The sequence below is a fragment of the Dasypus novemcinctus genome, chromosome X (assembly GCF_030445035.2).
Source record: "Dasypus novemcinctus isolate mDasNov1 chromosome X, mDasNov1.1.hap2, whole genome shotgun sequence".
In the NCBI taxonomy this organism is placed as follows: Eukaryota; Metazoa; Chordata; class Mammalia; order Cingulata; family Dasypodidae; genus Dasypus; species Dasypus novemcinctus.
Window position 1 is genome coordinate 36,703,540 of NC_080704.1, and position 24,135 is coordinate 36,727,674.

The 24,135-nt window shown below is 36.3% G+C and overlaps 1 protein-coding gene and 1 non-coding gene across 4 annotated transcripts in view; both read right to left on the minus strand.

Annotated features, from left to right (window-relative positions):
* Nucleotides 1-24,135, minus strand: part of DMD (dystrophin) — a 2,676,723-nt gene that overhangs the window by 1,424,931 nt on the left and 1,227,657 nt on the right. For all 3 annotated transcript variants that reach the window (XM_058291720.2, XM_023592525.3, XM_058291721.2), the window contains 3 exons: nucleotides 20,455-20,568; nucleotides 19,277-19,432; nucleotides 10,572-10,742 (listed from right to left, as the gene is read on the minus strand). In XM_058291720.2, coding sequence (XP_058147703.1) covers nucleotides 10,572-10,742; nucleotides 19,277-19,432; nucleotides 20,455-20,568 — 441 coding nt within the window. The remainder of the gene's footprint in view (nucleotides 1-10,571; nucleotides 10,743-19,276; nucleotides 19,433-20,454; nucleotides 20,569-24,135) is intronic.
* Nucleotides 9,128-9,231, minus strand: LOC111759358 (U6 spliceosomal RNA). The gene has a single exon (XR_002793367.1). It is a non-coding gene; the product is annotated as a U6 spliceosomal RNA (small nuclear RNA).

Consider the following 24,135-nt stretch of genomic DNA (forward strand, 5'->3'; position numbering starts at 1 on the left):
AAGCTCAGAGAGTTTAAGTAAATTATCCCAGTTTTTTTTTCATTTTCAATTTCTTTTAAACCCATCTCAAATCCTCAGTGAGATTAGGAAGGAGAATGTTGTCATAAATTCAGTGAATGGAATTATATTTCATACAAGTTACAAATGACGCATGTACCAATCACACAACACACATAGAATACTTCTTTGATTTTTTTAGGCTTTAAAATGTTCTTTTTTTAGAAACAGGCTGAGAAGTAGGGAAGGGTTCAGAGTATAAGAAGAGCAAAATATATAAACACAGGTAGATACTAAGAAAGGAGATTGGAGTTCTGGGAAAATGGTGCTGAGGTGGGTAGTTAGAGTCTGATCCTCTCACAACAAAGGAGCGGAGAGTGGGCAGAGACCTATCTGAAGGGGCAGCTTTGGATATATGTAGAATGGGAAAGTGCTCTGAGTCATCTAGGAGGATACTGGAAAGATAAAGAAGCCAAAGGAAAACTGTGAGTTGCTTGCCCCTGTGGCTGGAAGCAGCACATATACCCGGTCCCTCGCCTGGGTGGAGCCAGTGGCTCGCTGTTCCAGACAGTGTGAGGTACATTGCCTGGAAGAAAGAGGGGTCTGGGAAGGTGGAGAATGGTTTCTTAGCAGTGAGATTGGCCAGCTGAGCCCCCTTTGAATCTCGGAAGGGACCCTGACCTGATGGGGAGAGGGGAGAAGGAATCTCCTAGGCAGGCTGTCATGCCCAGCACTCTGGGTAAAGAGAGAAACTAGATTAGAGAGGGAGCAGGGGCAGAGGGGTCTAATCAGCAGAAATCTGGCAAATTGCCAGGAATTTAACCTGCTGGAGCAAAAGGGTGAGGATAGATTTCTGAAGGCCAACTAACCTAGGGAGACAGTTTAGCTCCGTGGAGGAATTCCTGCCTTGCATATATGAGGTCCCTGGTTTGATTCCTGGCTCTTCTTAAAGAAGTGATCCACCAGGTTATCAGGCATCCTGCTGGTACTTTATGACAAGGAACATATAGACGTTCTTTTCATATTAGTTTTTCTTGGATCTCTTATTTTTTCTAAAAAAGGTTCCTTTTTAACTTTCCTTTTTATACTCACTAAAACCTGCTTCAAAACCTACAGAGGGTAGGTTGTAGGGTGATTGATGAACACTGGCAACCTGAGAAGCTCTTTAGGGGACTAAGAGGGAAGGCTGTTTTCCCTTGTTGGATTTTTTTCTTTTTTTCCTCCTTTTTAAAATTGTTGCTGTCTTGTTTAATGTTTATTGTGTTTCGCCTTTCTTTGTTTCCCTTTTTTCTTTTACTGATTTTTTAACCTACACTATTTCTTTTCTTTCCTTCATTTTTCTATCTTCTGTTTTCTGTTGTTCTTCTTTCATTCCATCACTTTTTGATTGGTATTTTTTCTTGTTTTTTTTTCCCTCTCTCTCTCCTTTTCTGTTTTCTTTCTTTTTTTTTCTTTTCCTCTCTTCTCATGAATCCAGGCTTTTAATTCTTTCTATATATTTTTCTCTATTTTCTCTATGTTGTTTCTTATTTTATTGTATTTATTCCACTTTTTTATTCTCTGTATTTCTTACTTGTGTTAATTAGCCATTTTCATAGGTTTTGTATGGTTCCTCATCTACCTTTTATTATTATTATTATTACTATTATTCTTTTTCTCTTCTTATCTCTATCCTTTTCTCTTGTCATAATTTTTTTCAAAATGAACATAGATAACAGCAAGCAAATAGAATAAAGAGGAACAAAGTGTCCAAGTGAAACCTTATCACACATACAAAAACAACAACAAAATAAAACCCTAGAGTAGAAAGAGAAGCTAATCAATTGAATAAACCCATCAAGATAAACAGATGTCTACACACCAACAAAAAATTACAAGTCATACTAACAAAGAAGAAGACATGGCCCATTCCAATGAACAAACTAAAAAAACTAAAAAAAAAAAAAACAGGAGGAGATGCAGAACATGGAACAACTAATCAGAGATGTCTAAACAAATATCATGAATCAGCGTAATGAAATGAAGGAAGATACTAAGGATATTAAGAAAAAAATGTGAGAACATACTTGAAGAAAGTGTAAAGATACATAAAAAGGTAACAGATATGATGGTGATGAAAGGCACAACGCAAGAAATTAAAAATACACTGGAAGTATATAAAAGCAGATTTGAACAGGCAGAGGAAAGAATTGGTGATGTGGAAGACAAAACAACTGAAATCAGACAGATAGTAGAACAGATAAATAAAAAGATTAAAAAATCCAGCAGGGACTTAGGGATTTGAATGACAATAAATGCACAAATATATGCATTATAGGCATCCCAGAGGGAGAAGAGAAGGGAAAGGGAGCAGAAGGTGTGTTGGAGGAAATAATGGCATAAAATTTCCCAACTCTATCTGGGGAGATGGATGTACATGTCCAAGAAGCACAGCACACCCCAAACAATATAAATCCTAACAGGCCTAGTCCAAGACATATACTTGACAGTTGTCCAAGGCTCAAGACAAAGAGAGAATAATTAAAGGAGCAAGAGAAGAGATCCTACACGTGTAAGGGAAGATGAATAAGATTAAGTGTTGCTTTCTCATCTGAAACCATGGAGGCAAGAAGACAGTGGTATGACATAGTTTAGATGCTAAAAGAAAAAAAAACCTGACAACCAAGAATCCTCTACCCAGCAAAGCTGGCATTCAATAATGAGGGAGAGTTCAAAATATTCACAGATACACAGAAATTAAGAGAGTCTGTAAATAAGATACCAACCCTTCAAGAAATACTAAAGGGAGTTCTGCAAGTTGAAAGCAAAAACAGGAGAGAGAGTGTTAGAGAAGAGTATAGGAAAGAAGATTATTGGTAAGAATAACCAAAAAGATAAAAAGAAAAATAAAAACAACATGTAGCATACATAAACCTAAAGAAAATATGGCTAATGTAAGCAATTCCTTGACAGAAATAACATTAAATGTTAATGGATCAAACTCTCCAGCAAGAGACACAGATAGGCAGAATGGATAAGGAAATATGAACCATCTATATGCTATCTACAAGAAACCCACCTTAGACCCAGGGATGCAAGGAGGCTGAAAGTGCATATTTGGGAAACAAATTTGCATGCATACAATAACCAAAAAAGGGTGGGAGTTGCTATGGTAACATTGGTAAAAATAAACTTTGAATGCAAAACTATTATAAGAGACAAATAAGGCCACTATTTATTAATAAAGGGGATAATCTATCAAGAAGAAAGTACAATCATAAATATTTATGCACCTAACCAGGGTGCCTCAAAATACATGAAGCAAACATTAAAAAACTAAGTGGAGAAATAGGTACTTCTACAATTATAGCAGGGGACTTTAATACACTATTATCACCATTAGACAGAATATCTTAACAGAGACTCAATAAAGAAACAAAGACCTTGAATGATACATTGGAAGATCTAGACCTAATAGACTTACACAGAATATTACACCCAAATACAGTGGGATATGCATTCTTCTCATGCGCACATGGATCATTCTCTGGGGAAGACTACATGCGAGGCCACAGAGCAACTCTCAACAAATTCAGAAAAAATTAAATTTTACAAATTAATTTCTCAGACCACAATGGAATGAAGCTGGAAATCAGTAAGGGGCAGAGAAGCAGGTTAGGTGCAAAGATATGGAAATTAAATAAAATACTCTTAGACAAACAGTGGGTCAAGGAGGAAATTGCAAAAGAAATCAGTAACTACCTTCAAAAGAATGAAAATGACAACATAATATATCAAAACCTATGAGATGCAGCAAAAGCTGAATTGAGAGAGAAATTCATAGCCATAAATGCTTATATTAAAAAGGAAGAAAGAGCTAAAAACCGAAGACATAACTGCACACCTGGTGGAATTAGAAAAAGAACAACCAACTAACCCCAAAGGAAGTAGAAAGAAGGAAGTAACAAAGATTAGAGCAGAGTTAAATGAAATAGAAAATAAAAAAGCACTAGAAAAAATAAATGAAATAAATAACTGGTTCTTTGAGAAGGTTGATAAAATTGACAAACCCTTAGCCACACAAAGAAAAAGGAGAGATATGGAAATACATAAAATAAGAAATGAAGAAGGGGATATCACTACTGACCCCTCAGAAATTGTATGCCAATAGATAGATAATTTAGAGGAAATGGACAAATTCCTAGAAACATACAAGCATCCTACATAGATGAAAGCAGAAATTGATGTATTCAACAGACCAATCACAAGTAATGACATAGAATTAGTCAAAAAAAACCTCCCAATTAAGAAGAGCCCAGAACCAGAAGGTTTCACAGGTGAATTATACCAAACATTCCAGAAAGAACACCAATCCTACGTAAACTCTTTCAAAAAAAGAGAAGTGGAGGAAACACTGCCTAACTCATTCAATGATGCCAAAATCACCCTAATACCAAAGCCAAACAAAGAAACCACAAGAAAGAAAAACTAGAGACGGATCTCTCTAATGACCCTAGGTGCCAAATAATCCTCAACAAAATACTTGCTAATCATATTCAACAACCAATTATACACCATGATCAAGTGGGTTTCATCCTGGGTATGCAAGGATGGTTCAACATAAGAAAATCAATGTAATACACCACATAAACAAATTGAGAGAAAAAAATCACATGATCATTTCTATAGATGCAGAAAAAGCATTTGACAAAATACAGTACCCATTCCTAATAAAAACACTTCAAAGATAGGAATAGATGGGAACATCCTCAACATGATAATGGATATATATGAAAAACCCCACAACTAACATCATACTCAATGGTGAAATCCTAAAAGCTTTCCCTCTAAGATCTGGAACAAGACAAGGATGCTCACTTTCACCGTGCTTATTTAACATTGTGTTAGAAGTACCTGCTTGTGCACTTAGGCAAGAAACAGGTATAAAATGCATCCAATTCAGAAAGAAAAAAGTAAAAATTTCACTATTTGTACACAAAATGATCCTATACATAGAAAACCCTGAAAAATCTACAACAAAGCTTCTAGAGCTTATAAATACATTCAGTAAAGTGGCAGGTTATAAAATCAATGTGAAAAAATCAGTAGCATTTCTGTATACCAATAATGAGCTGAGGAAATCAAGAAAAAAATCCTGTTTACAACAGCAACTAAAAGAATCAAATACCTAATAATAAATTTAACTAAGGATGTAAATGACTTGTATGCAGAAAACTACACAACACTGTTAAAGGAAATCAAAGAATGGAAGAATATTCCCTGTTCATGTATAGGAATACTAAACACCATTAAGATGTCTATCATACCCAAACTGATTAACAGATTTAACACAATCCCAATAAAAATTACCACAGCATTTTTAATGAACTGGAAAAGGTAACCATGAAATTTATTAGGAAGGGCAAGGGGCCTGGAGTAGCCAGAGACATACTGAAAAAGAAAAATGAAATTGGAAGAATCACACTACCTGACTTTAAGACATATTATAAAGCTACAGTAGTCAAAGCTGCATGGTATTGGCACAAGGACAGACATACTAACCAATGGAAACAAATTGAGAGTTCTGACATAGATTGTTGCATATATAGTCAACTGATAATCAATGAGGCCATCAATCCCACTCAACTGGAAGAGAATGGTCTCTTCAACAAATGGTGCTTGGAGAACTGGATATCCATACCCGAAAGAATGAGAGAGGAATACTGCCTCACACCTTACCAAAAATTAACTCAAGATAGATAAAAGATCTAAATATAAGAACCAAGACCATAAAATCTTGGAAGATAATATAGCGAAGCAACTACAGGATCTTGTATTAGGAAATGGTTTCATGAACTTTACACCCAAAGCACAAGCAATGAAAGAAAAAACAGATAAATGAGACATCCTCAAAATTAAAAACTTTGCACCTCAAAGGAGTTTATCAAGAAAGTGAAAAGGCAGCCTACTCAATGGGAGAAAATATTTGGGAACCATATATCTGATAGGAACCTAATATTCAGTATATATAAAGAAATCCTATGGCTGGAAAATAAAAAGATACAACCCATTCAAAAAATGGGCAAGTGATTTGAATAGATGCTTCTTCAAAGAAGAAATACAAATGGCTAAAAAGCACATGAAAAAATGCTCTATATCACTAGCTATTAGGGAAAGGCAAATGAAAACCACAATGCGATATTATCTTAAACTCAATAGACTGGTGGCTATTAAAAAAATGGAGGAATACAAGTTTTGGAGGGGATGTGGAGGAATGGGTACACTTTTCCACTGCTGGTGGGAATGTAGACTGCTGCAGCCATTGTGGAGGACAGTTTGGCAGTTCCTCAGGAAGCTAACCATAGAACTGCCATAAGATCCAGCAATTCCACTACTGGGTATATACCCAGAAGAATTGAAAGCTGGGACATGGAGAGATATATGCACACCATCGTTCATAGTAGCATTATTCACTATTGCCAAAAGTTGGAAACAACCCAATGTCCATCAACATGGGATAATACGGATGAATCTTGAAGCCCTTATGTTGAATGAAGCAAGCCATGCAATGAAGGACAAATATTACATGACCTCACTGATATGAATTAAGCAAATTGAGCAGACTCACAGAGCTAGAGTATGAAAGATAGGTTCACAGGAGACAGACAGGGAGAAGGTTGTGAGTCAATGCCCATATGGATAAAATCTATGATAAAATGGAAGAGTACAATTGTGCAGTGGATGGGCATAACAGTGGCACAGTGATGCTATTGTGCTGGTTGGTGCTGGTCTATGAGGGGGTAGGGTGGGGAGGGTGGGTTGGACTGTCCATGCAACTGGGGTGAGGGTTGGGGGAGGGAGCAGGTAAACTATGGGGATTTGCAGGTATGTGTTTGAAACTACAATATTGGGAATGGTCTTTTGGCAAATTTGGCAGTGGAGGGTTTCTATTTTAAGGTGTTGGATTTGAGGTGCATGCAGTACAGTGTGCACCTGAAACAGGCTTCTAGGAAGTATGTAGACTTCATCTTGTCATAGCGTATTGTATCAGTGGGTGGAGACTCACAAAATGAGTGGGAAGGTGTTGGACTCGCATTCTGGAAAATATGGGAAAAGGTGGGAGGGCTAGGAGCGGGGCATATAGGAACCCTCTATAATTATTTTATGATACATTTATGAAATCTAAGTTTCTTAAAAAATATTTTTAAGTATATTAAAAAAAAATAAACAAAGAAAGGATATCATCATGAGGTATTTTTCCCCTGCGAGAAAGGTGAAAAATGAAAGGATGGTAAAGATTAGAAATAATCCTCATAAAAAGTGGTGGCTCTGGGCCTCTTCTTTCCATGAATATAACCATCAAATGCGGAGATACCTTTCACTGCCAATAGCTCTGTAGGAGTTTGATAAGGTTATGAATTCCAAAAATACATACTGGATTATGTTTGTAATCTGATCTGTACGTGGGTATGATTGAGTTATGATTAGGATGTTGAGTCCCAACCCTTTGGGCACCCGCCCTTCTCTTTTTCTCTTTCACATACACTGAAACCTGTGTTTCATATTCCAATCTGTTCCTTATTGTAAATGTTACACCTGTTCTATTGTGGATGTTGCAATTGTTCCCTATTGTAGATGGTGTTGCAGTATAATGGCAAACAGCTGCTCAGTAGTTTCCCAATAAATGGGGTGTAGAAACTAGGGTTGAGGCTCTCAGTTCCAGAAGCTGTGAGTCCCTGGTCCCATCTTTATCTCCTCTCTCCTGTCTCTCTCTCTGTGCCTTTATTTTGTAAAGTTCTGCATTGCCTTCCCTTCGAATCAACCTATCATGAGCTGACTGCAGCAACTGGTGCCCAACATGGGGCCTGGAAAGAAGCTCAGCAGGGGTGGGGACTCACAGATAAAAGGCAAAGAACAGAGCTGAGGGTTTGTGATGTTGGAGTTTGATGCTGAAGCCTTAAGCTTGAGAGACACTGAACTAAAGGAATCTGAGGAACAAAGACTGACTGAAAATAAGCTGGCTGTTGATTATCTACATTGAGACCTGAGGAAGGGCTATAAAGTATTAGGAGAATTGGTGAGAGTAGGTCACAAGGGAATTAAGATGTGACTAGGAAAGACTATAGGGGTCCTACATACGATTCATAAAATAAAATAGAGTAGCTTAGGTTAGAATGGAATGGAAGAAACATAAGCAAACCAAACCAAATGAAACATAGCTTCAATACAGCTCATTCTACCACATATAGAACCTGTGACTATAGCTAATTTATTTGACCTATTTGGTGATTTCTGTTTTCTGATCAGCAGAGAGAGAAGTCTGGACAATATTACTTCCGGACTACCTTCTAGCTCTCATATTCTATAATGATATAATTTTCCTAAGGCTGGCCTCCTCACACAGTTCAATTTAAAATCATTACATTCCCTTGTTTAAAACCTTCCAATGCCTTTCCCATTTCAATTAGAGTCAAAACTTCCGTCATAGCCTATGAAACTCCTTTGTTCACAGATTTCTGTTGTTGTCGTCAAACTTATCTCAGGCCATTTATCCTCTGCTTTACTCCCTTCAGGTAGCCAGCTATCCTCTTCCCAGTTAAGTCTTTGGGTTTTTCAGGAGCTCTTGCCTTTGACTGGAATGTACCTCCATGATTTTTAAAAATAGTTGGCTTTCTCTTGTGATTCAGATCTCAGATTAAATATAATTCCTTACAATTGACATCCAAGTCAACCCTTTCTAAAATAGTATCCCATCACCCCCACCCCTCACCCAATCACTCATTCCTCTTTAATTCACAGTTGTTTTTTTAAAGGAAAGTTATCATCTCAAATTATTTTCTTTGTTTATTTTCCCATTTTGTGCCCTCCAACTTGAATGTAAACTCCCAGGAGAGAGGTAAATTTGATGTCTTGCTCACCAGTAAATTCACACATTCTAGAAGGGTGTTTGGCACAGAGTAAGTTTGCAAAAAATATTTGCTGATAAGTGAATGCATGATATATGGTAATGCTAGATTAGAATAATTTCATTTTTAATACTCTTGAAACGATTACTGTTTATCCAAAAACAGTCTTTTTTTAGTTATTTTTTTATTTTTAAAGTAGCTTAAGTTACATAAATGTTACATCAAATATATAAGGATTCCCATGTAAAAATATGAAACACTTTGTGAATTTGTGCATCATCCTTGTGCAGGGGCCATGCTAATCTCATTATCGTTCCAATTTTAGTATATGTGCTGCCAAAACGAGCACAAATAAAGTCTTACACATTTTAATTTTACTTTCTACATGTGACTAAAGCCACATGATAGGGTTTTCTGTTTAAAGACCTGAGTTTCATGTCAGTGTTTTCTGTCTGACACAAGAATGCAGCCATTAACTATAAAAAACGTACATTAAATGACTGTATAAATGATGTAATATAGTATCTCTAATTTCTTACCATGCAGCACCAATGATAATAAAAATGGTAATAATACTTTTGAGTTTTGTACATCTACTTTATGCCAGTCACTGTGTTATGGTATTCACATTTCACCCTTCCAATAATTCTGAAAAGCAGGAGAGAACTGAAGCTCTGTGGGTTTATGTAACTAGTCCAAGATTACAGAGTTGGCAGAGGGTTTTAAACCCAAGTGTCTGGCTTCAAAATGATTATGCTTTGTCATCCTGCTTCAAACCAAACAGATAACTATTAATATTTCACATAGGCTAGTGTGGTCAGAAAATTATGTAATTACCTGGGCCTTAGTTACTGCTGGTGCATACAAAATATAGTTATTATTAGAGCTAATACTAATTTTTGAGTGCCTTCTTTGAGCTAGGCAATTTATGTACATATAAATTATATCCTGAGCTCAGACACTTAAGATAGGAATTATAATCTCATTTACTTTGCAATAAAATTGAGGATTAAGTTGACTACTGAATTGCCTGAAGCCATATTGAAATGCCACTGTGTGGCATTCACCTCCGAGTGCATACCATATTGATAAAGAGAGAGAGAGAGAAAGAGAAAGAGAGAGAGAGAGAGAGAGAGAGAGAGAGAGAGAGAGAGAGAGAGAGAGAGAGAGAGAGATCTCAGTTTTCATGGTCTTGAATCAAAGTTATATTTTAAATCTTATTGTTTCAAGAGAAGAGCATGTAAACTTAGTTCTTCTAATACATATTAAAGGTCACTAGTTAAAATATTTAGTACTTACAAAATCTAAGAAACCCCTGGAAGCCACCAAATTAAAACAGCTTATTGACTACACTTTAAATTCTTTCCAAGAATAGTCACATTTTCAACCTGAATTTATATCAGCTAGAAACAGCTCATATAAGCTGATTCCTATATCTTAATACTATATAATTTCAAGGTAATAATATTTCAAATAGTGAATATCAATAATTAAACTCTGATCAATGGGCTTTAAAATTAAGAAAAAGCTTAAGAAATCTACATAATTATATTAAACTTGAAATTAATGAAAAATCTCAACCTAAGAAAAGAATAAACATTGTGCAGATTCATAATTTCAAGCAATGCTGCATTTCTTTCCTTTTTTTCTTTCTTTCTTATTTGCTTTGTTTTAGTTGGTTTGTTTTACCTTCATCTCTTCAACTGCTGTCTGTAATTCATCTGGCGTTTTATATTCAAAATCTCTCTCCAGGTATTCTTCTTCGGCTTGTGTCATCCATTCATGCATCTCTGATAAATCTTTCTGAAGGCTTACAGTCTTATCCAAACCTCCTTTTAAGGCTTCCTTTCTGGCATAGACCTTCCATAAAACATATAAACAAAGCATGAATATTGCAAGTAACAAAACAATATCATTACATTATTTAGCAGTCTGTAAATAACAGAAAGTTTAGATAGTAAAAATGAATGAAGGAGTAAAAGGCTTAAATGCATAAAGAAATAACTGCTGGCCATCAGGTATACTTAATTTCACTTAAGTATAAAAATAAGATAAGGCTTTTTGCTTTGTGTACTTAATAAAAATCAACAGATTGACCTATGACAATAATTTAACTCTTCTGAATCTGTGAATAAAGAATAGAAAACAACAAAAATTATTTTATATTTTCCAGTTAGAAAACTAATTTTATTAGTTTGTGCTCTTTGATACCGTCTTATGATTTCAAATACCCTAGGATATTAACAATCATATACTTTACAGAAAAGTCTCATAAATAAGAAACAATGGAAAATGTACAAAGGACATTGTCAAGTATTTCAAAGAAAGAAAATGAAAATGTGGCCATGTATATATGAAAGTTTGCTCAATCCCATTCACAGTCAAATCATTCAAAGTAAAATGAAATAATGCAATTTCACATGTAAGACTGGCAAAAAGAAAGTAGCTAAGTGACTAGTTTGGGAAGGGATGTGGGAAACAAAAGTTTCCATACCTGTTGAGGAAATATCCAACAAGGTACAGTCTTTTAGATATCACGTTGGCAAAATCTACTTAAATAATTAATGTTCATACAATCTGAGTTTACTCTTCCACTTTAAGAATGAATCATGTAAAAACAAGTGTACAGAGTTATATGAATAGAGTTCAATTTGCATCACCAATGCATCTGTACTGATTTGGAAAGTTGTGCAATATGTAATTTTATGTTTAAATGGCAAGTTTCAAAAGAGTGTGTGTGGTTATAGAGATTTTTTAAGCATCAAACATTTCTCAAATATTAAGATTTTGCAGTGGAATTCATTACTTATTAACCAGAAAAATTGCAAAACTTAATACATTTAAAACAGAAGCATCTATGTTACCGAAGTGTTACAAAGCATCATGATATTTCACACTGAGGGGAAAACCTCAATTTAGTATTAGATTTAATATAGTGGTTTTCTATTACCTTAAAAATAACTATAATCAAACTTTGTTATTCTTCTCTTTGAGATTAAACATAGTTATATCCTTTAAATAACACAGCTGCAATGGTAAAACTTTAATTTATAATGTATAGTTTTAGTATAATGAAGTTTTCATGATAATTTACCAATATTAAATACGTATAGAACTTCTGCCATGTTATTTTTTTTTCTTTACAACCATCTTGAACCTAATATAGTTAAATTAAAACTGTATTTTAAGGTCTTACTTTTCTAGGTGAATATTGTACCTCATTTATTGAACTATAAATAAATGTTTCCCTCTGACACACCTAGAAGAATATTATGTCTAACAATTACAATAGTAAAGGTATATTCTTTTGCATAGTCAATGAACCTATAATAAGCCTAAGTAAACCTGCTGTTAAATGTCTACTCAGATGCTCTGCTCTGCTATAATGTTTTGAAGCAGTTGGCAAAGCTACAAAAATGTTAGTTAATAAACGAACTTAGCCACAGGCTTGTGGGGGAAAATCATGTGTTATTTGGCTAAATCAGATGAAAGGAATCTGGAGCGATTTTCTTTTCTTTTTTAAAACAGATACATCATTCTGAGATGACAGCACAAGGGTATTAGAAAGAATGCCAGCTTTGGAATCAGGACCCCTGGGCTCTATCACTAGCAAGTTCAATGATCCTGGAAACATCACTTCATTTCTCTTTATCTCAGCTTCATAACTAATCTAACAGTTAGACCAAATGATTTCCAAAGTCCTTTCCAAATTTAACATTCTACAGCTCTAAGGCTGCTCAGAGAGAGGTATGAAGTTTTCATGGTTTCACATGTTCAAAGAATTTCCTTGAAAAGCAAGTTTGGATTAAAATGATTTTTGCCCTCACCTTCACCACGTTAGTGATTCTAACATGCTTGCCTTAAGCTGCCCAGGATACCAGTCCGTCCCCCAATTTCATCAGCTCACATCGCCTTCTACTCATAGATAAAATAGAAAGCTCTTCATGTTTTCTGTTCTAGAATTTGCAAATGCAACATTTAGCACTACCCTTACCCCATTTTCTTAACCACTTTCTTAAGCTTGATCTCAGAAAAATAGATGACTTTCTTCTTGTACAAGTTTGAGGACGCTTGTTTAGAACTGATGTGCCAGAGTCAGTCCTCCCCTGTACCAGCCGTCAGTATTACCCTGGATTTACAATTTCTTCCACTTCTTTCTCTTGGTTCTTTTTAGCTCATCCTATAAACATGTTCATGAATCTCCTTTGATTAAAAAAAAAGTAAAAGTAAACTAACCTCTCTTATACAACTCTAAACAATTAATGTACTTTTACTTATTTTTTTAGATTTTTAAATTTTTAAAATTTATTCCCCCCCCACCCCCCAAGTGGTCTGCTCTCTGTGTCCATTCGCTGCGCGCTCTCCTCTGTGACTGCGCCTATCCTTATCAGCAGCACTGGGAATCTGTGTTTCTTTTTGTTGCGTCATCTCATTATTGTGTCAGCTCTCCGTGTGTGCAGTGCCACTCCTAGGCAGGCTGCACTTACTTTTCGCACTGGGCAGCTCTCCTTACGGGGTGCGCTCCTTGTGCATGGGGCTCCCCTACACGGGGGACACCCCTGCATGGCAGGGCACTCCTTGCGCGCATCAGCACTGCACGTGGGCCAGCTCCACACGGGTCAAGGAGGCCCGAGGTTTGAACTGGGACCTCCCATGTGGTAGTCAGATGCCCTATCCATCGGGCCAAGTCCGCTTCCCTTAATGTATTTTTAAAAAGAGCAGTCTACCCCTTCTCTCTTTTCTGTCTTCTAATTCCCTAGCAACTCCACTAAAGCTCCTCTTACTAAGATCAGCAGAGATTTCCTAATTCTAAATCTAATATACACTGTCCAAACCATCTCTTCCTGCACATCTCTGTAATTCGGTTGTGGGGCCCAAGGAGGATTTTTAAAACAATAGTATATATTACAGCATAATTCTCTGCCAATTGTCCAGTAAAAGGAAGAAAAATATTGTTTATGCAGGAGGTGGATGTGTGTGGGGGAGGTGTGTTCAATTGTGGAGTGATGTCATTGGACAGAAAGCAAGGGATGGGATTCAGTATATAAGTAAAAAGGCTCACCTTATCTAGAAACACAGGAAAGTGTGAGTCTATGAGCTTACATGCAGGTACTGGGAGTGTGTGCACATTCCCTTCTGACTGCTTCTATTTTCTCAGTGAAATAGGAACTACTTAATTTACATAGAGTAAGGAAGGAAGAACTGTTAGAGGTTTGAAGAGAGAGATATGTGAAACATCCCCTTGAAGAGTGAGACTATGAATGGATTAGAGAAATGTAATGAGATTACCAGACAGCAACAAGGGACAACTTGAGGTGTGTGGTCATGATTATAACGTGAGAGCAGTTATCATGTAATGTGTTTTCCTCCAGCCATGTGCTTCTTCCCAGGTGAAGTAAGCACAGCCTCAGCAGAAAAGTGGATTTGAACAGGTTGGGGTGCTGTCAGTTGAGTAGATGCAGGGAGAGAAGAGAGAACAAAAAAGTTGGGAGCATATGTAAGGGAGTGGTTTTAATGATGGACCATAGAATCTACCCTGACTAAAGAGGAACAGGAGAAGACCAAATGCAGTGGAAACTTGGTAGGATCACTGGATTAGATTTATCATTAAGATCTAAGAATTTTGGAGTTGGGTTACTGGAGAGAATAGCTGGAAAGGTAGGTATCAGTCGCTGGAGAGGGGGCAATTGAGATTGAAATTTTGGAGATATTACAGGTCATGATAAAACTTAAACTATGACATTGGTAGTGGGTGGCTGAGTTTGGGTGGAAGACAAAATCACTGGAGGAGGTGTTGAGGAACTGGGGGCTCAGGAATGTGCAGAATTATCTAAGTGAACATCAAAATCAACAAGAATTATGGCAGGAGTGACAGTGAGTCAGCTATTAAAATTTTCAAGGAATCCAGAATCTATAGATGACTATACTCAAAAGCTGTACTGGGTCAGAGAAAGACAACAATCTGGAAGTTTCCAGGTGACATCTACCTGTACTTTAGTCCCAGTGTTTATTAATAACTATTTATTATAAACTTATAGCCACTAATAATTAAAATATATAATCATTCATTTTAATGTAGAAATTATACATGTTTTTATATATGTAGGTTTCTGACTATTTCATTTCCATTTATTTTATTTAACAAGCATGTATATAGCTGTACCCTGTGCTAGGTACTGATCTAATAAGCATCATATAAAGATTAATTCATTTAATTACATAAAATTGTTATGAGGTAGACATTAGCATCATCATATTTTAAATATGGGCAAACTGAAGCAGAGAGAACTTAAACAACTTTTCCGGGATTATCCATGTGGTGTATGGTAGGGGCAAGATTTGAACACAGGCAGACTCGTTCCAATGTTCCTGGTCTAAAATACTATGTTTGCTTCTGCATGCTCAAGAAATTCTTCTCCATCCCCAAGACTTAATACAGTACCCAATTTGGTCAAACATTTTGGGAAACAGGGTCTGGAGAATCTTTTCCTTGGAAAAGAGGAGTTATTTTATGCATGTGCTCTTATTTTTGTGCACATCATTTATATGCCCAGGACAAATATCCCATTTGAGTTCCGTATGCTCTCCTGTTTGCCTACCTCTCTAAAACTAACATGACTAAAGTGGAACTATTGATCATTCTACCAAGCTATCCAGATTTGTCAGCTTTGTTTCTATATTAGCCTCTGGTCTGTCTTTCTTCAGTTAATGGTACCATAGTCTATACTGTTGCTCAAAACTGAAAACTCTGAATACCCTTTGATTGCTCTCTCCCTTTTTACTTTCAGCAAGTACTCTAATATTGCAAATACTGCCATTCCAAATGGGATCTAATAAAATGAAGAAAAGAATATGTCATGTTAGGAGAGAAATAATGGTTATGGGTGGACATAATTGTGGAAGACTTGATAAAAAATATTACAAGGAAGAACTTGCCTAATTTGCTGTTAGAAAAAAAGAAAAATAAGACTATATTATTTAAATATAATATTGAGCACATGAGTAACATAAGCTTGCTGGAGGACAGAAATTTTAATAAACTTTGAGTCCCACCATCAGCTTGGTTCAGTTTGCCCAGGTTAGCAGCCTCCTTCTTCATCTTAATCAATGTATACTGGGTAAAATAGCATAAAATATAATAAACAGTAATGAGACAGAGAAATTAAGTATTCTAACCAGCTCCACCTCGATGGAAGGATTGAGAAAAGTTTTGGAGAGGACTGAACAATGAATCAATCATTTTGTCACAAGAGGATGGTATATTTTACATTTGTTCATGTCTCTCCATCTTCATGAGCATCGTCCTTGTCTATTCCAATATCCTTTCCTACCTGGACCACTGTACTTCCTACTTGCTTCTGCTCAGGTTCCCTTCGATCTGTTCTTCATATAAGAGGAAGAAATAACAAACTTTTAAACAATCATATAGATGATGCCATTTCTATGCCTAAATATCTTTAATGGTTTCCAAATATGTATAGATGAAATCCTCTTTGGAGTATAAAACCATTCATGACCCTTATTTCCAATCCATTTTCTCTGGCTCACCCTGCTCTAGTCAGAGTGGCTTTCCCTTGATTGCCCCTCTCTCAATTAGAACACAGGACAGAAAAATATCAGTGTATCTCTCTATTACCAATACATTAAGAAGGAAAGAAGTTATAGGGGATGACATAAAGAAATAGGCAGCTTAACGATCTACTTCAAAAAATGTTTGTAATAAAATAGCTGAAATCCAGTTCACCCATGATATAGTTAGAGCAGATGCACGGCCTTAGAGTGAGCATATGTGGGTTTTCACAACCAAAAGTGCTGATAATAAAGGGCTGTTAAGTAGCAATTCGGACATACAAAAAGATTGAGAAAAGCTGTTCGGCAGTAAGAAACTTAAGAGATAAAATGTGCCTACCATCTGGGAAAAATTTAAAAAGTAGAGAAATGACAGAAGGCAAGGGCTTTTCACTTATTTCTCATAGTTCAGTTTGCTAAGGTTGCAAACTCAAATGCCCACTGTACCCAGATATGGTGGAGTCTGAGGAAAAATGGAGAGTTCTTTCCCCTTGTAAATGGAGGGCCTGTTCGTCAGCTCCAGCTGACAGTTTCTATGAACAGAAATGCTAAGACTATTGTTGAAAAATAGTCTGCTTTTTCAGTAGTCAGAAATACATAATTTTATATAAAACTTCCACTTCTAACTTGCCATCTAATTTAAATGCTTGAATATGCAGTGTGGGCCAAAAAAATACATGCACCAGTCATAGATGATATGGCCTGTGTGCTACCAGACTATATAAATTGTGTACCATTTGCCTTTCTAAAGTCTGCCTTTCTCCCTTCCTCCCTCCTTCACTCCTTCCCTCCTTTCCTGCTTCCTTCCTTTCCTCCTTCCTTCTTTCTGTCTTCCTTTTATTTCTTTTGTTGAGTCTAGTTAATTATCTTAGGGGTTATTTTAATTGTAGTTTTTCTTTTATTGTAGAAATAACTAGAATCTTGATGTTTTTCATTTGGATTTATAAAATGTAGAATTTTAAGGATTTCTAGCTATTACATGCCTCCAAAATCAGATCATGGAATCTCAAAGTATCACCAAGTATATCAGCCATTTGGACAAATCTGTTCTTAATCATTAGTATTTTCTGAGACCTTGGCATCTAATAGGAAATGAGTATTTTTAACCCAATAGAGAAGAAAATTAAAGTCCAGAGAGGTGTCTGGTTAGTGGCACAAGAGGAAATTGTAGGAAATTCTTCAAACTACTGGTCCTATTGCCACCCTCACAACTAATTAGATAGTGACCAGACAGTACCCTCCCTTTCTGTTTAGACATTGCTATAATGTATAGATTTATACTTCATTTCCAGTTTTTTCCCTGGAATCCTGAATTGGTACCAACACTTGCCCAAGCATGACTTCTCTGCTTTTACTGTCTTCTCCCCTTGAGTGCATGATTCCTTCCATTGAACTGTGTGTCATATGGCAATAATGTCATAGCATGGGCTGTGTGATATTCCAAGAAGAACCAGAGACACAAAAACTTCTAGGATTGTAAAATGAGATCAGAACATAGATGGAATCCATGGAATCTTGGTTATGTAACATGGCCTGGTTAATATGTTTAAGACTTCCCATGAACAACCAAATCTTGACACATTTTTATAACACACGGAAGGTCTTCATTGAGGACAGCTTAAGAATAGAAATGCTTTATAAATTACACTTCTACAATGTGAAAACCTTGAGGAGTCATAGCATTGTGGTTATACAGAGAGAGCTGTTATTATATTCCATGCTTTAAATGAATTGGAATTGGTGTTCCTTCTATTCATCGATTAAGAACATTCAACAAACAAACACATTTCATACTTGCCTTCCATAAAAACTTGATGATATATTCTACTATTTTCTATCTCTTCTAGGACTGACTTACTCCAGGGGAAGAATGCAAGATAGCTGACCCAAGGCTATCTCATCTGTTGAGTTAACAGATCTGTTGAGCATTTGTCAGAGATTATATTAGCTAGGTGACTTGCTTTGACTTTTCTAAATTCTTTTCTGTTTAAAATTTTGTGTTTTCCTTTTGGCATGATTTCTTTTCAGTTTTGAAAGGTTGTTTAGAAATAACCAAAGACTGTCTCTAACAAACATAGATTGAAACCTCTCATTAACTTCAAAAAAGGTATTGGTAAATTTCAAAGTAATCACTGATTAAGGTCAAAATTCCATCTTTTGAACAAGAAATATGTAGCATACATTGATTGTACATATAATAGCTTCCTTTCCATAATTTAATATTGAAATTTTAAAAGTTATCTTTAAAAGGCATTCTGATGTATAAAAATGAGTTCAAACATGAATGTACAATTAGATTTTGTTTTTTATATCGAGCTATTCTTAACTCTTTCCTATTCTTAATTCTTTTATTGAAATCAATGTTTTGAAAAAGTTGAACTCAGAACTCTTAATAACAATCAGAAGTGAAAATTATTTATTGTATTTGTGCATAAACATGTATTATCATTCATTTTATTCCTGTACCATGTACCCTTGCATAAAGCATCTTTTGTCAGTCCAATTACTCTTAAAAAGTTATGCAACGGAGAAAACATTCAATGAAAATAGTGCCTAAGAATAGGATAATTTTTCAGTATTACTGTACCTTTTAAAACTAAGTTTTATCCAAGAAGGTCACTTTAAGATCTCAATAGGATAACTAGATTCTATTTACAGTATCTATTATGAAAATACCTGTATATGCTAGACAATGGCTAATTCATCTGAGTTAATCATGCCTTAAAGCATTAATATACCCAGGGACAAAATTTTTTTAAAAGGGTAACAGTGAAAGGAGACATTAAAATTTTTAATTAGGCTGTACTCAAAGAGATGGTACATACTTGTCGGCACATGTATTCCCACTGAGTGTTGAGTTCTCTGAGTTCTGTCTCAAGTCTGGAAGCAAATTCCGGCTCTGCTTCATTCTTTATCTTCTCCCCACCTTCATTGACACTGTTTAGACTGGGCTGAATTGTCTGAATATCATTGACTAAAAGCTAAGAAAATAAGTCAGTTTAGTCTAGCTGAAAATATTACCACCACATATTGGAAACACAACAAAGATAGGAAACATAATTAGTAAATATGAATCACAGCATTATACATGAATTTTGTATTTTGAAATTGGAAAAAATAAAACTCTGTATAACATCTTTGCCTTGGTTTTTAAGGTATGAATGAAAAAGAATCATTGCTGCTTTACTTACATCAGAAACAAAAGAAAATAAATTTAATATTACTTATTAGTTAAAGGCTTTATAAATTAGTGGTTTTTTTAAAAAATAATTTTGACTTTCAAACACAGGATATTTCAGCAATTGTTTACAGAAATGCAAGATGGGTGTGAGGTTTATTTCTAATGTGGCGTTATTGTTTTTTTAAAGTATTTATTTGTAAAGAAAAGTCTTTAAAAACCTTTCTTCCTGCAGGATTACAATGGCATAATGAATGCAATTTCAAAAATCCTTATGGTGTTATGTTATAATACAGTACTTTATATGTGGAGGGGAGGGAGCAACACAGTATGACTAATAATCTATAATAAGATATAACAAATAGCTCAGAGAAGTCTATATCTTTAAATTAAACTGCATTTTAGATTAAAGTAATCTTGTAAAGTGAAGTTTGAGTCAAATGCAATGCTTTGTCTGTTTCTCTTTTATTTAATCCAGAGATTTTTTAAAACCTGACAACTATTTACATTTTGAGCTGGATCATTCTTTGATGCAGTCGGCTGTCTTGTATGTTGTAGGATGTTTAGCAGCACCTCTGGCCTCTACAAAGTAGATGTTAGTAGTTCCCCTCCCCACAAGTTATAATAACCAATGTATCCAGGCATTGCCAAATGTCCTCTGGGGGACAAAATTGCCCCCATTTGTAAACCATCAATATATATAAACCATTACATATTTATATGTTATAATGTTATTTGTTTGAATTAATGGTTATATTAATGGTTATTATATACATCATATATACATATACATAAATTCATATGAAAGACATCTAACAATCTTACTCTGCACTGTTTCAGCTGCTTTTTTAGAACTTCTAAATCACCGAGGGCAGGCCATTCCTCCTTCAGGAAAACATCAACTTCAGCCATCCATTTCTTCAGGGTTTTTATGTGATTCTGGAATCAGAGAACAAGTTTAAGGCATTATTGGGGTGCTGACTGCTCGTAACACAATTTATCACAGTGATATGACTGAACACAAGACAAAAAACAATTTCCATGTTTGAAGAATGTCTGTAAGTAGCTCTTCAGGAAAAAGAATTTTTACTAAGACTGCATTTTTATGGTCTACTATATGAGCACTGGTGTATGAAGTTTGCTATTGTTAAAAATAAAAAATCACTACCAAATGTGGTTTTATGATGTTACTCTCGAGAACATTAAATCATATCTCCCTCTAGAGAAATTTTTAGTTACAAAACAACTCATGATAATACTAACAATGTGCCCTTACAGTACATAAAACAAACTACGAACTATAAACTCAATGTAATGGTGTCTTTATAGCCTCCCTAAACCTGAACTCCACAAATTGTTTTCTACAGTTGACTGTTTAAATAGTCCCTCCAGTTGGGAACTTTCAGACCAGGATTTCATCATCCTTAGAAAGAAAGTTTTTGCTTTTAATTTCTTATTTGCCTGACAAGTTTGAAGGAATGATTAGATAAAAAGATGCCATCATTTATAATTTATAAGTAGCTAAGTACCTCCCATTGTTCTTCCATATTGTCTTTTTTCCCTGCTGCTTTTATTTGCTATAGTTTTCAAATGCATCACTGTCAAATGTCTTTATTTCCATACAATCCAACTATGCTGTACAGATGTGCTATTTCTCCATTCTTAATTAAATTTCTATCTAAAAGAGATGCTTTACAGAGAGTTTCCCCTGGATATAAGTAATAATAATAATGGTAAAAGCAATTGACTAAATCTAAGAACTTCAATATTATCACCTAGCTGATATCTCTCAGCTCTGGTTTTGTTCTCTTCCTCATCGCCACTGACTTAGTTCAGGTCTTGTATCGGTTCCTTCCTTACTGCATTAGCTCTTTTTGGTGCCTGCCTCAGTCTTGCCTCACTCTTTTCCATTATCCATATTGGTGACAGTATTTTCCTCCTTGCTCCCTCCTCTTTTCTTTTCTTTTCTTTTTTTATTTATTTATTTATTTATTTAATTCCCCCCCCCTCCCCTGGTTGTCTGTTCTTGGTGTCTATTTGCTGCGTCTTGTTTCTTTGCCCGCTTCTTTTGTCGTCAGCGGCACGGGAAGTGTGGGCGGCGCCATTCCTGGGCAGGCTGCACTTTCTTTTCACGCTGGGCGGCTTTCCTCATGGGCGCACTCCTTGCGCGTGGGGCTGCCCCACACGGGGGACACCCTTGCGTGGCGCGGCACTCCTTGCGCACATCAGCGCTGCGCATGGCCAGCTCCACACGGGTCAAGGAGGCCCGGGGTTTGAACCGCGGACCTCCCAATGGTAGACGGATGCCCTAACTACTGGGCCCTCTTTTCTTAATGATATTTTGAAAACACAAATGAAATCATTTAATAGCAGTAACGATTCAACATTACTATTCTTTTAATCCTAATGATATTAGTTTAAAATTCATTTACAGCATGACATAGTAGATCCACTAATGATATGCTTCCAGACACTTTTTCCCCAAAATATATTTCATTAATCCCCAGACATATCTTTTGTCTCACCATTATCAAACTTTCAGTTAATCAAACACACTGCTCCTTTTATCAGGAACACTTTTTCCTTCTTTTTTTCTGACTAAATGATACTTATTCAAAATATGGCCCAGAAAAGCTGTGTTCCAAGAACATTTCATAACCCCTTTTCTTACTCTATGTTGGATACTTTTGTTGACTATTGCCATTACATTTACCACAGTGTGGCAGACTCAACAATGGCCCCTTGTTGATATCCACGCCCTAATTCTAGAACTTGATATATTACTTCACATGGCAAAAGGGGTTTTGCAACTGTGTTTAAATTAAGGATTTTGAGATAGGACAGTGTTTTGGATCATCTTAGTAGGCCCAATATAATCATCAGAATCCTTATAAGAGAGAAGCTAGATGATCAAAGAGAGAGGGGGGTAGAAAGTAGGAGAGATTTGAAGATGTTTACTTTGAAGATGGAGAAAGGGGACACTAGTCAAGAAAAGGAGGGGAGGAGAGGCAAGATGGTGTTGGAGTAAGTACACCCACATCATCTCTCCTACAAAAAACAGCTGAGTGGGGGCAAAATCCTGCCTGAGTGAGCTCTTTTGGGAACCCACAAAGCAGGAGGCTTCAGGACATCGATCTGGAGAGAGCGCAACAGAAAGAGTGATTGCTCAAGTTAAAACCATAAATTCTGGCACTTGAGACTAGAGCTGAGGGATGGGAAGGCTAAGCCCCTCCCTCAGGGCAGGAAGCCTCAGCATTCCCTGACACTTGCCGGTCAGTCAGCTAGAAGAGACAAACTCCGAGAGTGGGAGTGTTTTGGTGAAGGGTGGAGAGGGATCCGCTGAGTGCGGGTTCTGTTGCCTGGACCCCTTTTTTGAGCTTTGAGGAACATACCAGCTGGCTTGAGGAGAATCCAGGAAGAGGGGAGAGGCGAATCTGCCAAGGCAGCCTGAATTAACCTCCCTGGGATAGGGAAAATTGGTCTGATAGAAGGTGGAGTCAGGCAATTAACTAGTCCTGTGCAACTCACCTAAGGGAGAGGGACAGTAGGAAGTGCTTAATAACCTTCCAAGAGCATATTTAGGGTGTGGGTGCTCTCTCTCAAACAGACTGAAAGTCATTTTCTGTGGTGAGTTAAGTCACCAGGGTCCCGTTTGAATTTCAAAAGGGAATTCTCACACAGGTTATTGCTTCCTGCTACCCTGGGAGAGAAAGCAGTTAGGGAAAAAAAAGGGGGGGGGGAGGAAGGACAGATTCCTAATTAGCAGTTTATCCAATTGCAAAGAGTCAATACTTCCGAGAAGGTTTGGTTCAGCGGAGGAGTTTCAGCCTTGAATATACAAGGTCTCTAGTTCGATTTCCAGCTGCTCTTAGAATAGTGGCCCACTGGGATATTAAACATCTAGCTGATACTTTAGGACAGGGAAAACATAGACATTATCCTTGTATTAGCTTCCCTTGAGTCTCTAATTTTTCCTAAAAAAAAAAAAGTTATTTTTGTTATATAATTTACCTTAGTTTACTCACGAAAACACACTTCAAAATCTACAGTGAGAAAGCTGCAGGGTAACTGATTGATAAACACTGGAAGCCTGACAAACTCCACAGGGACTTAAGAGGGAAATCTGTTTATTATTAGTGTTTGATTGACTCCTTGCTTGGGGTTTGTCTGTTTTGTTTTTTTTTTATTTTCTTGTCTTCCCTTCCTCTTGATCCCTGTCCCCCCTTTTGTTCTAATTAGGTCCTGCCAGCTTGTCTCTTGTTTCCTATGTTTCCTCTTCCTCAATTTCCTCTTTACCATGCAAACTGATTTTGGCTACAATCACTATCCCTTTTCCCTCCTACTTCATTCTATCTTCTGCCTTCTGTTGTTGCTCTTACATTCTACCTCTCTCTGTTTATCCTCCAATTTTTCTGCCTTTTTATTTCTAACACTGATACTCGTTTCCTATCTTTTATTAACTCTTTCCATTTTTATCCTTTCTTTTCTCTTTCTCTCTCTCCTCAT